Source organism: Podarcis cretensis (genome assembly GCF_951804945.1).
Source record: "Podarcis cretensis genome assembly, chromosome: 6".
NCBI classification, from domain to species: Eukaryota; Metazoa; Chordata; class Lepidosauria; order Squamata; family Lacertidae; genus Podarcis; species Podarcis cretensis.
The window spans coordinates 62,390,008-62,403,923 of record NC_137175.1 but is presented as its reverse complement, the minus strand read 5'-3'; the positions used below and the strand labels follow the sequence as shown (position 1 = coordinate 62,403,923).

Here is a 13,916-nt window from a genome sequence, read left to right as displayed (position 1 = left end):
CTTCAAACTTTTCACATCTGAGACACAGTTAAACATAAGTTATGTCCTGGGAACTCCAGGTTTGAGGGGGGACACTAGAAAAGTGGGTCCCCTCCTACGTTGGTGGAACTCCAGTCCCTATCCCATGAGCAGGTAGCAGTTACATCCCACAAGGCACTGGGGCAATGCTTCTTCAGGCATTCTGGGGAATTGTAGGAAATTTAAGATAGGGAGCTGACAGAGGGGGCACCTGTACTGAGGCTGCCCAGCAGCTACTTGAGTGTGGGTGCTGGTGGTGAGCCCAATACCCATTTATATCAGGGGCTTTGCACAGTGTTTTTCTTTATCAGTTTCTCACCCTCTCTCCCTACAATTGCCTCTTATCTTCAAAAAACAAGCGAAGAGAAGAAAAAATAATGTTGATGGCTCAATTTAGGTTGAGCCTCAGGGCCCCACCAGTCGAAGACAATAGTAGATGGAGCAACCACATATGGTAACCATACAGAGTTTACTCTCCAATGACATTTTATTTGTTGATGGTTCTGAAAGTGGTAGGCATAGTTTCAGTTGGGCATGTGCTGATGATACACTATGGATATGGATGAAAATTTAGGAGAACAGCATCAACTGTAGCTCATCAATTTTTTAAAAGTCAACAACATACTGCAATGAATGCTATCCATTCATTTAGTCCTTCAGCTTCCCACAGTCCAACTGAAGGCAACTTATTTTTTGCCACCTGGAAGCACAAGATGTCAACAGGTCTATGACAGCAGATTCTGCAACAAGCTGCTTCCTAGAGCTCTGACAAGATAACCTAATAGTCTTGATCACACACATTTACTAAGGTGGCCACATGCAATGCCAAAAAAGAGGAAAGGCATCTCCCCAAAAAACTGTTTACCATTCACAGCAAGGTTTTTGTGCTCATCTGAGAGTCCACAGAGTGGCAAGGCAAGGTGGGACAAGGTTCAGATATGAATACAAGGCAGAGTTCAGGCTGTGCTGTGGGTAATATAATGTTCAGAAGTTCCTCCAGCAAGAAGCAGGGCTTAAACTGAATCCTTATATAGCAGTAGCAGCAGGAGGTGCAGCCCAATTGTCAGCCCCACTTGTGCTGCAAGATGCTGTTTTCCTTAAAGGAACCAGGCTTCTCCAGTAATCTCCTACTGCAATGGAGAAGGGAAGCTTCAAGTTTTCCTGGGTCTTCTGCAGTGGAGTCCTTCTCAGAGGAGAGCAGTGTCACATCTTCAGACCAGGCGCAACTGGCCCTACAGGTTCATCTGAGAGCTTCGCCTGAAGTTGAGCAATCTGACTCCAGGACCATGATACTGAATATGATTAGAAACCCACTTCATATTTTGGTGCGATGTGCACAAAGACTCAAATGATGACCTTCATATTGGGAAATGTTGGGGGGGGTGATTTTGGTTTGTGCCCCCAAGCCCATCTTCCTTTTAACATCTCAGATATTCAGAGCCAGTGAAAATTCAGATCTCAATACCCAGGCAGGAGAAAGTGGCCTGGCCCCAGCTTATAGACATCAGGGATCAAAGAGAATGCAATTCTGGTTCCTGATGTCAGTAATTTCAACCAGCTAAAGTTATTAGTGGAAGAAGTGAGCAGGACAGAATAAGATTTCTCAGGATACTGGATGTTACTTCCAGGAATGTTTCAAATCAGCACCTTTCTCTTTAAAGATTTATTATTGGGAGGGAAATGGCATCTAGTGGAATTTGGTGCAGCTAAGCTATTGCTGCTGGTGTCTCTGAGTTCCCTGAATGAACCCTGTGAGTTAGAATAAGCTGAAAGATAGTGACTGCCTCACAATGATACAGTAAGCTTCATAGTTGAGTGAAGAAGGCACAAGACTAAATGTGCCCCCCTCAAGAGGAACATAAAAGGGTTAAAATGCATGAGAAGAGCTTTGGAAGGCTCCAGCTCTGTTGGACTAGTGCTTATATTTCTGCTGGAAATTAGAGATTCACACAAGCTAGAAGTACAGAGGTCTGTTTGAAACTATCTGCCTCCTGCATGTGTGAATGGATTTATGACATTTTGCCGTTGGAGCAGAAAATCGTGGATATCTATTCCATTCCTAAATCGAACGCTGGTATGATGCCTCATCTGCCTGGGATAAGTATAGACAAAGCAGGCAATAAAACACCAGGACTAGTGCATACTGCTCAGCTGATACTTTTGATAGCCAAACCCACACTCTTTTTCAGATGGCTACATCACAGCTATGATGAATAATCAAGAGGAGCACTGCCATGGGGCTCAGCTTCCCACATGCAGCTCTCTATAGCACAGGTGTTTGCTGGAGTCTTTGCCTTGCTCCTTTTTGTATGAGAGCCATGGCTTTCCTGCTGTTTCATTCAGCAACTCTTTGTAGCAGCAAGATTGTATTGTGGAGCCATGTTCATGCATCTGGTGCTTTGCAAACAAAAGTGTTTTAGTATTTAAGAAAACTGGACTGCCAGGTAATTTTATCCAAGCTTAAGACATGTTCACAGAAAGTGTTTGCATATCTGTAATGTTTTAGGCTAAATCCACAGGCTAATTCAGGCTGCATTCTACGTTATTATTAGGATGCCTTCAGTACACAAGCGCTTTAGGGAGTAACAAAAACAAAAAGAATACAGGTCTCTGCCCCAAGAGGATTACAAGCTATATTTCAGCATTTGGTAAGGAAAGGAAATATGAAAAGTCTAGAAAAAGGTGGACAGCGAAAAGGTCACACGGAAAGGGATACATGAGATAATAGGGAAAGGGGACAAATGCGAGTAGGAATTAAAGTTACAAGTGCTTAGGCTTTGTTTCAGTTGTTGAAAATATCCATATACCCTCTTTCTCTTATCCAATAATATATGAAGCATTCACACACATCCTTTATGAGAATATCCACAGTATAGGATGAATCTAAGTAATGATACATGGAGATATTAATTTCCAGGAAGTCTCCATCCTCCATGGAACAACAAACCCAAATAGCTTCATCATGTTTGGGCAGAAGGTGTTGTCTATGACCGATCTTCAGTCACATACATGTTGACATACACCAGGTTCTCAGTGTAGATATGCCATGTCTTGCCAAGAGATGTAGCCTCGATAACTCTATTTACATCTATACACTTCTATAACTTTTATGGCCATTACATGTTCTCCAGCTTGTCAGCTCTACCTTTGGCTAAGATTTTTATCTCCACATGCCTGGGGCTATTATCTTGAGAGGAAGGAGGGGAGAATTAATAAATAACAAAGATTAAAAGTGTACTGTATTGAGCAAATGCAAAACTAGTCTAGAAAGTTGCATGATTATTGGCAGCAAGCAATTTAATGGAGCCTCTTGAAATCTGACCAGGTGAGCATGAAATCCAGGGATAAGAATGCATAAATCCTCCTTAGGTTGAAATTGCTGTTGAAGGTTCCAAGATGGTTTGAGCCCAATGATGTTGAACAATGACACTTACTTGCTAAATCAGGGTCAAACTACATGTTATGCTTAATGTGTAGCATGCATTTATGTCTCATTTTTTTCCTTTACCTAATTATCAGTAGGGGTGGTGAAGGGATGTGGTGTGGTGAAGGGATGTTATCCCTTCCCTACCCAGCTGTGACCTCTGCTGATAATTACCACCCCACCCCACCCCAGGTTAAGAGAGTTGGTGCCTATGGAATCATTTTCTCTTTCTTTCTAATCCATGTTGCTGCAGGGGGAAGTGGAGTGTGTCTGATCCTACCCCCACTTTTCATTAAGTTTAAAAGAACACCCAGAAACCTCGCTACATGCCACCAGATTTTTCTGATGGAAGCAACAGACAGCGAATACGTGAGAATATGCAGTGGGAACCTCCATTTCAGGGGCAGAAAACAGTAGATGCCCCTTCTGACCAATACACCTTCAAAATACAGAACTTTTTCAGAGAAAATGCTCTCTGAAGAAATACAGAAAGATTTTCTAGATTTCTTCTATAGCTGTTCAAGATTTTTATTGAAATAAGGGGTTTATGATTGAGAAATCCATAAAATAGGTGGGCGTGATACATATTTGCTCCCCACCCCCGCAGTAGTTTCTTTTTTGGTTTACTTTTTGATATAACCTTGGTACTTTCTATTATTTGCACACATAAGAATTAGAACTCTGGGGTTGCTGCCAAATACCAGGATGCTGCCAATTATGGTTTGAGGTTGTGCAGACACACTGGTGGAAGTGCTGTATTGATTCCAGTGGTACATCTACACAACCCTGGCCTGGCCACCTCGATTAAGTGGCAATGACTCCACCACAAGGCTATCGGTGAGGTTCTGCCCCACTGAGTAATCAGTTGGTTTAACTAAGAACAAAAAGCCCAAAGTTATGCCGTGCTGCAGATGATCAAGGACTAGACTCTAGGGGGCATCTTGCCCCTTACTTCTGTTCAGAAAATTCCAGGGCAGGATGAAACGTCTAAAAGTTGTAAGAAAGTATAAAGCGTGGCACCTATACCCATTAGCACTGGATCTAAGGTCCCTAGAAGTGGCTCTATCCTTTAGCCTGGACAAATGTTTGCAAAGCCAAAACACTGTAACTGCTTGAAAGCTTTTTCTGGACCAGCAGCACTGAGACGGAGCATCGTCCCCATGTTAAGCCTGCCTGTACCACTTTAGCTATGGCCCTGCAGTACTGTGGTGGAGCCGGGTCTAGGCTGCCCTTGAGTTTCAGAGTCAGCTGGCGTACAGCTGAATACGCTGTTAATGTAACTTTGATCCTACAAATACCTTTCTATTTTCACCAATTATCAGGAGCATTTTTAAAATGCATGCTTGCCTCCCAGCAACTTGCTACCTAATTAACTGCAAATAATTCCATTCTGCTCTGTCTGAATAATTTTGAAAGCCATGCAAAGTTTCAGAGTGATGACATCTTGCACACCAGTGCTATTTGGTGGGCTTTGAGTTTATATTAAAGGTCTTGGAGACACCTGATATCTGTGTAGCACCTTAAAAGCCTTCTTTGAAAGAAGAGGTGGCTCACCTGGTTGCATGGAGGCACAGCAATAACCTTTCAGCAGTGAAGTCACTGCTGCTTATCAGGAGAAAGTGAAGAGGAAGAAAGGGCAGGGCAGGGCAGACACATTGGCGGACAGACCTGACCTCATTGCTGCTTCAGCCCTCATGTAATTGGTCATGATTCTGCAGCCTTCAGCTTCCCCTTTTATTTACAAACTTTTCAAAGTTCTGAAGAACTCTAAAGCTTGCACACTATTTTGTGATGCTTTGGTTGACCTACATATAGATTTATACTAGTGCAATTTAGAGGACAATAAGGCTGTACTCTTATACCTACCTATCTGGAAGTAAGCTCTATTGAACCCAGTGGGGCTTACTCCTGAGTAGACATGTCTAATATAAACATATTGTTTATCAAAAACATTATACCTAGGAAGCGTTATATGTGTAACAGGTTAGTATGTCCAATAAATCAAAATGCTGCAGGAAGAAGCATAATTCTATCACAACTGGCCATTTTATTTTGTGATCGTCTGGGATAAAAGCTATTAAGAGCAAAAGTTTATTTATGAATGCCACTAAGCAGGGAATAAGGTATTTTTTAAAGTTCCTAGATGCAAATTCCTCAAATTTTGGATGACTCAGAAACCAAGTGATTTTCCTCACCTTGTTACTAAGCACATATGTGGTCTTTGTGAATTAACTAAGCAGCATTCTTCATTTTCTATTTCAATCTGAAGAGCTATTTCTAAACAATTATTCACTCCTTGGAAACCGAGCGGTCAAGTGCTTTATTTTAAGTCACCCACAAATACACTGGTGAAAACTAACTAAGCTACCAAAAGTCATCTAAAACCTTAAAAGACGATGGTGATGAGGGCCTGTGGACTGGAACAATGAATCCTACAAACTAAATACAAAATGTCACACAATGCAAAACCAGGATTGTTGAAAGATTAAAATGATGAAGCAATAGAATGCATAGCTCCTTGCTGAATGAGACACAGTGAACACTTAAGACTTATACCCCAAAATATTAAAATATAATTCACTCTGAATCAAAACACAGCCACGCTCCTTCTTCACATTGACTCCTAGGCAATCAAAACCACTTTAGACCAGACTAAGGTAGCTAATCTTCGTTTACTCTCTATCCAAAACCTTCAGGCACTTGAAACAGCAACTCTATCCATATAGCACATCCTGATGGCTAGGGGCACCATGGTTAAAGTCCAAGCCCATTGGTGCACTTTCGTAAGGCCTCACCTCTGGGTCCTGTAATGACAGGTCGATGATGCTGTGTGAATGCCGTTCCAAGGGAGGAGGTCTGCGAAGGCGAGGGACTGCTGAAACCAGACTTCTCTGACTTCTTTAATGGAGTTGGCGATGGCATTCCTGGCAAGAATGATTGATAAGTGCAATTTAATAATGCTAGGTCATGGAACAACAGCCTATGCATTGTGAAAGGGGGTGCGAAAGCAGATAGAAAAACTTAAAGGACAAATTAAATTGCATACAACAGCAAGCTTGAAGGTTCACTTTTATTTATGATTGTCTTTGGGTGCAAAGGGTGGCCATCACTGGCATGAAAAAATATATATTAAGATGCATCCAAATATATATATATTTAAATCTCTGAAGGAAACTTGCTGACATGTTATTAATTAGCATTCTTATTAGGCCCTATTCTTTACGTTTTTTCAAACTACAGTAGGTGCAGTGCTTAGATTTTATATATACATTTTTATATATACATTTTAAAGAGATTGTTCTGGCTTATGGACAGGTGCTGAATATGTCTCATAAACTGCCCAGAGTTTTGAAACCACATAGGCTGAACACCAAGAGCAGATCTGCCTCCTGCCCACAGGTTCCTGCTTCTGTTAAACCCTTGAGTGAGAGTGAGGTGAAATGTACATATATCCTGGCGGCAAGGGTAGGAAAGTTCTGGGGATATGCGCAAAACTGAGACAGTGTTTTGGGAACTGGGTGGGTGGACTGGATGAATGCCTTGAAGAGTTCCAGATGTTTCTGCAGCGTTAAAGGTTTCTGAGTTACAAACAGCATCCATTTCCCATTGTGTGGGAGATTTTTTATTTATAAAATTTAAAAAGCCTTTTAGTGTTGCGCAACCTGAATGGTATTTTATAATATTGAAATTGTTCATTTGTTTTAAAACTTACCACTAATAGAGGCTTTCACTGGAAAAAAGATCTTTCACAGAAGTGAAGACCCCCTTCTGACATTGTATCATCAGGTTTGATGCTAATAGGAGCATAGGACACTATGCCAGGACAGATTATTTGTCCATTCATCTCAGAATTGCCTCCTTTTAACTGGAGATGTCAGGGGCTGAACCTTAGACTTCCTGCATGCAAACTGTGTGCTCTGCCACTGAGCTATGGTCTCTGCTCATATAAATGATACGGCTGATGGGGTTCTAGCCAATGCTGATGTCCTGCTACTTGCACAATGGAAGCTCTCTCCTCCAGCCTCATCCCATAAACCCTCAAAATCTGCTCCAGAGGGTTTGGGAATCATCCCCCAAGCAGATTTGGGGGTGCTTGGGGAAAGGAAAGGAAGGGAAGTTCCACTCGCCGAGTGTTGGATACAAACCATTAATTTTTATGTTGGTTTAATATCAAGTCTGTAGTCTGTGCTTCGTGCATACAATTTATCCATAATAAATGAATGTTCCGTTTAAAAGATCTTTGATAAACTGTAGCCTCTGTTTATGCACTTTTCTCATCTTTGGTGTCTGTATGCACAAGCACATAGATATACAAAAAGAAAGAGGCAACATTATCAGAACAGAAAATCAGTGAGGTAATTTAAAAAGTAGACTCCTTCCAAGCAATGAGAATCCTGTATTATTACTGTATTCTTTATAATACACATGCTGCTGGGATGAACTGGGATTAACTCCCAGATAAATATGCTCAGGATTGCAGCATACATATTATAACAAATACATTAAAAGGACAGGATTCTCATTGCTTGAAGGGACTTTACTTCTGAGTAGACATGAATAGGATTGTGTCGTTAATACCTTTTATGGTTTTCCTTTCAAACTGTTGGCTTTTCCTAACTCTACTACTATATTAACTGATGTGTTGGATTTTATTGTTTAAAATTACTAACAATACAAATCTGATTGTTATAGTTTAGATAATAGCATTTTTACAATGGGCAGGTACGGAGATCTGTACAAACAGTGTAAAGTTCATAGTCAAAATTTGACAGAACAGAAGTGCACTGGGTCAAAAAGTTATACGGCCATAGTTGCTCAACCTCACACAAGGCAATTCTAATCATGACCTATGTAGTGACAGAAAATATCAACTGTTCTCCTTGTGGTTGCTAATTGGCCATATTAGCTACGTTTTAACAGTGTCATCCTATGCAGTGCATGTTTACTTGGAAGTAAGACACAATGTTCAAAGAGGCTTGCTTTCAAGTAAGTATGTTCAGGATTACAGTCTAAAAGTGGTCAAGAAGAGCAATTCATATTGAGATTGCTGAATTACAGAAACATGAGGTTGAGTGTTCATGGCCAAAGATTTCTGATGGGCACCAGACTGGGGAAAACTTCTTTGAATGATAGCTGGTATAGCATAGTGGCTAAAATATAGTCCTATGCACATTTACCTGGAATTAAGCTCCAGTGAACAGAGTGGGACTTCCTTTGGGGGGGAGGGGCATGCAGAGAATTGTGTTGCATGAATACTTATCAAGAAGGCGCTTTCAAATACCACCACAACTCAGTAGGGGGTCTTAGCCCCTGGGTACTTTATTGGAGCTGATACATTTTCTTTCTGAGTTGTAAGAACTGCTAAGATAATGTATGTGACATGATAAGTATTTAATACTGAATATTCCAAGTTACATACACGTTGGTCCAAATCCAGAGGAAGCTAGTTTCATTGCAATGATGGACATAAATTAGTTGCCCAGTTGATTTCAATGACATTTAAGCACAACAAACTTATTCTGAATTTGGACCACTAATATAATTTAGTGCAGGATTTTAAAGTAAAGTATAAAAGTGCAAACTGAAATCTCTTACAACCATCTCATAATAATATGTATTAAATGAGGTGGCTTTTTTAAAAAGTGTTTGACAGCTTGTATGACATACTTGACTTCAGGAATAATCTATTAATTAAATGCAAGTGGTGGCACCCATTAGATCCAAAAATATGACTGCTTCATCATTCAGAAGAACATGAAGAACATAAATTTTGAGAATTTAATTTAAATGTTTAGAGGGACTGAACAAGAACTGCTAATTTCTAAAAGCATATTTTAGGGCCTAGTGAATGGTCTTTAGCAGAATCTGATGCTGCTGTATGACTGTAGCTAAAGAATTGTGGACCTAATAATTTCTCTGGATAAGAGATCACTGAAAGTACCAAGTGTGTACAGTATATAAACAACATTATTATTATTATTAATAAATATTTTGTCCTTTAAGAGGGGAAAGGTATGGAAGACAAGTTAGATGTTGCAAAGCAAATAGTATCATTCACATTTTATGGTGCATGAGCATGGTGCTCTGTATAAGCAGCAGAACTGAAACATTCTCTGAATGGGTTAATAAAAGCAGGAAAAGAGCTTGCATGCAAGTAGAAAAGTTCTAGGAACAAGCCAAAATAAACCTAGTTTTTTCTAAAATGATCACAGCCACATGACATTATTCTTAAGACAGCAAAGATTGTCAGTATTTGCAATTAAAAAATAAACTTAAAACCAAAATGCTAGTTTAGCACATCTTATGCTAATGTTCCTGATATCATGTGGTATCTGACTAATACGCAGAGTAAACTGAATGAAATCAGTGGACATAACTTAGCCTTGACTAACTTAAGTCCATTTTATTCAATGGACTCTGACTATGACTAAGTCAGATAACTCCCACAGCCTGCATATTTCTGAGAATATCCTCTTTCATTTAGTTATAGTGGCAATTTATAAATGCACTTGAGTTCCTGTACTAGTCTACATCAAATTAAGCATCCATTACTCTTTGGGATGCATACTGCAGTGGCAACTACAGGGCACTGGATTCACAAATGGATTAGCATTGTTTGGAGGCGGCTACGTGCCTTTGCAATTCATCTAGTCCTGAAGCATATGGGGGCACCAGAATATTAGCTCAATGGGCACCCAATGGTTTTCTTATAAAGCAATCTAATGGTACAACCCATGCCTACGGTGCTTTAATGTAACATTTTAAGAAGAGTACATATGAATGTTAAAGCACTTTCAGCCACTTACAATGTTCTAACTGCCCTAGTGTGAAGGTACCTTAGAAGCATTTGGACTCCCATGGTTTTATCTTCTGTTAATATTTAGTGGTAGAAGTAATGGGAAACACACTTCACTAATGTAAAATGAAAGTTATGTGTTTTTAAAACAAATTCAACGGCTGGAACTTTGGGTTGCTGTGTTTTTTAATTCTGCTTTTTCATTGAAATGCACAACAATTTGTCCATATCAGTTCTCACTTGATCTAAATTAAACTAGCTATGTTTCTCAGGCTCACAATGTCAATAAAAAGAACAAAATAATTTTATTTCAAGAAAACAATGCGTTCCTTACTCTATTTTTAGTTAATAGTTTAAATATAAAAGGTAAAGGTAAAGGTACCCCTGCCCGTACGGGGTATAGTATACAATAAAAAGAAAATTTAGACAATACTGATCTTGATGGGTGTACACATATCAATTTTGTATTACTATAAGTTGGAGCATTTTTTCCAAATTAAAGCTGTCTAAAATTTCATTCATGTGTCATTTCCCTAAGTATAAAGCTATTTTGTTCATTCCAACTCATGCATGTCATGTCCATCCACCAAATGCACAAATGCAAGCAAAAATGGAATAATAGGTTAGTGGAGTCATGGAATAGATGATGAAGTCTCCCAGGAAGGCCTTCCAGAATTCTGCAGTTCGCAAACCTCCAACCCAACTTAGTAGTGTGGGTGCAGGAATATTTCATATTCATCATCTTCTATGGATCAGCAGAGCAGCACAATAGTTTAAAATCCTGAACCTCCTTGTATTCGCTAGTCAGGAAATATCAATGCTTCCTATTACATAATAGGAAAAGATCCATGGGCATTCTCCAAATACAGTAAATGAGAGAAAGCTGTATATTAATTCTGTTCACAATATCTGTCTTCTCAGTGGATAACTTTACACATTTTCCCAAGCTGAAGAACAGTTCTGCTAAGGGTAAATCATCCATCACTACCAAAAATGACAACGTCACAGTGTCTATTCTCTTCCCAAAGGTAATACAAAGATTGGGGTGGGGTGGGTAGAATTCAGTGTATTTCTAGATGCTAAATCCAGTGTCACTCTAGAACTATTATTTTTATTATTTATTAAATTTCTATACCACCCTTTATCCAAAGATCATCGGGAAGAAGCAAAGGTCATTGCCAACAATGACAAGAACCGGACGTTCTCTGTGTGGTATGTGCTAAAAGTGACAGGAATCCACAAGGTGACGGTACTGTTTGCTGGGCAGCACATTGCCAAGAGCCCCTTTGAGGTGAATGTGGACAAATCGCACAGGGATGCCAGCAAGGTCACTGCCCAGGGTCCTGGCCTGGAGCCTGTGGGCAACATTGCCAACAAGACCACCTACTTTGAGATCTTCACTGCTGGTGCTGGTGTTGGGGAAATTGAGGTAATCATCCAAGATCCGACTAAGGGGTGATATGATAGCCATGTTCAAATATATAAAAGGATGTCACATAGAGGAGGGAGAAAGGTTGTTTTCTGCTGCTCCAGAGAAGCGGACACGGAGCAATGGATCCAAACTACAAGAAAGAAGATTCCACCTAAACATTAGGAAGAGTGTGGTGGAGTCTCCTTCTTTGGAGATCTTTAAGCAGAGGCTTGACAACCATATGTCAGGAGTGCTCTGATGGTGTTTCCTGCTTGGCAGGGGGTTGGACTCGATGGCCCTTGTGGTCTCTTCCAACTCAATGATCTATGATTCTAAGTGTACAATATAAAAACACAAAAATGCATACCATAATAACAACCAAAAACAACACCTCTCAGGTTTAAAATGCCATATATTGATTAATTAACCACCTCAGAATACCTTTTTAATCATGATACAGCACAGTTCCATGTTTGCTATACGAATGAAAGTTACTGAATACTAATGTCAATATAAATATGGGCAGTATTGATAGGCAGTATTGATCAACAGGAGGAATATATGCAAAGGATGAAGGAATGTAGCCTAAACCAATGGTTCCCAACTTTCTTGAGTATGAGGAGCCCCTTTTTAACCCTTCCTCCAAATTTTGCTGACCCCCTGCTCCTGTTTGACCCTCCAGAGACACAACAGGAGTAGAGTGGGGTGGGTCTCTCTTAAAGCTCTTTGAAAAAAAAGTGGTATTTAAAGCAGCCTCCCTCTTCTTCTTTAAACATAACTCATTTAAAGGAGGGGAGAAGCTACTCCAATGGGACTTAAAGCACCTGCCTTTTGAAGAAGCCTCCCCCCTCCCTTAAATGAGTGGACCCTCTAAGGGGCAGGTGCCCCCAGCTTGGGAACCATTGGCCTCTATATCAGTTATAGAGGGGCTCTCTAAACAATCTATAAGAAAACCTATCTGCACCAGAAAAATTGAATGCCGTAAAATAAAGAACAAAATAAAAACAAATTTCAAAAACAATGCCATATGCTAACATAAAGTTAATTTAGTTATTAGTTAAGCAAAATCTATCAGTTATCAGGTGGGCCTTACTGGCATAAGATAGGTGTGATTGTTAGAACATTTTTAACAGCTGTCCGTCCAGCTTCTGCTTGAATGTGTATATGAATCAGCAATACAAAGTTGTGTGGAGGATTGTTTTGACCCATACATTCTTGGGCTCTTATTACTTTTATCTACCATATGAACATTACAATAACCATTGTGCAATGAAAGTAAAAAATAGTAACCGAACCTATTACACCATTTATTCAACTATACACATCAACCAAAATGCTGACCTTCTTTTTCTTTCTTAAAACACCTAATCTATTTACCGGGCTCTAACAGCGGTTAACAACTATCTCAGCACTCAAATGATGCCACTATGCATGATAACTGAATTCATCATAATCATTATTTTAAGAAACATGAAGGTGAATAATTAAAACATGTGAATGGCATATAAAAGAGACATAAAATTGTTTTCTAGTTCTCTTAAAAAAAACCTGTGCATGTTAGCAGCTTCCTTTTGGAGCAGCTACTGAAAGACCTTTTCAAGAAGCATCAGCATTCTTACTAGCCTTCTCCCCCACCGTTCCTAGGTATTACTACAAAACATGAAATGTCTTTCATTCATCCATTGAGAGCTTCTCCTCCTGCATTCACAACCATTTTGCTTCATTTTTATTAAAGCTAAACAATCCAAGGTTGGTGGAACCTTCTGTACCCCTGCCCCGCACATAAAGGTAAAGGTAAAGGTACCCCTGCCCGTACGGGCCAGTCTTGACAGACTCTGGGGTTGTGCGCCCATCTCACTTAAGAGGCCAGGGGCCAGCGCTGTCCGGAGACACTTCCGGGTCACGTGGCCAGCATGACATCGCTGCTCTGGCCAGAGCCAGAGCCGCACACGGAAACGCCGTTTACCTTCCCGCTGGTAAGCGGTCCCTATTTATCTACTTGCACCCGGAGGTGCTTTCGAACTGCTAGGTTGGCAGGCGCTGGGACCGAGCAGCGGGAGCGCACCCCGCCGCAGGGATTCGAACCGCCGACCTTTCGATCGGCAAGCCCTAGGCGCTGAGGCTTTAACCCACAGCGCCACCTGCGTCCCTTCCCCCGCACATACCCCCATCTAATTTTATGTCATTAACATTTTCTTCAGATGCTATAGTACCATAACACTTTGTGCCATTATATTTTACAGTTCCTTTTCCTCAGATGTCTTACT

The 13,916-nt window shown here is 40.4% G+C and overlaps 1 protein-coding gene across 9 annotated transcripts in view; it reads right to left on the bottom strand.

Moving 5' to 3' along the window:
• NFIA (nuclear factor I A) overlaps positions 1-13,916 on the bottom strand; it is a 418,489-nt gene that overhangs the window by 57,412 nt on the left and 347,161 nt on the right. For 8 of the 9 annotated variants that reach the window (XM_079982118.1, XM_079982117.1, XM_079982121.1 and 5 more), the window contains exon 7: positions 6,238-6,366. The exons of the other annotated variant lie outside the window; for it this stretch is intronic. In XM_079982118.1, coding sequence (XP_079838244.1) covers positions 6,238-6,366 — 129 coding nt within the window. The remainder of the gene's footprint in view (positions 1-6,237; positions 6,367-13,916) is intronic. 9 annotated transcript variants of the gene reach the window in all.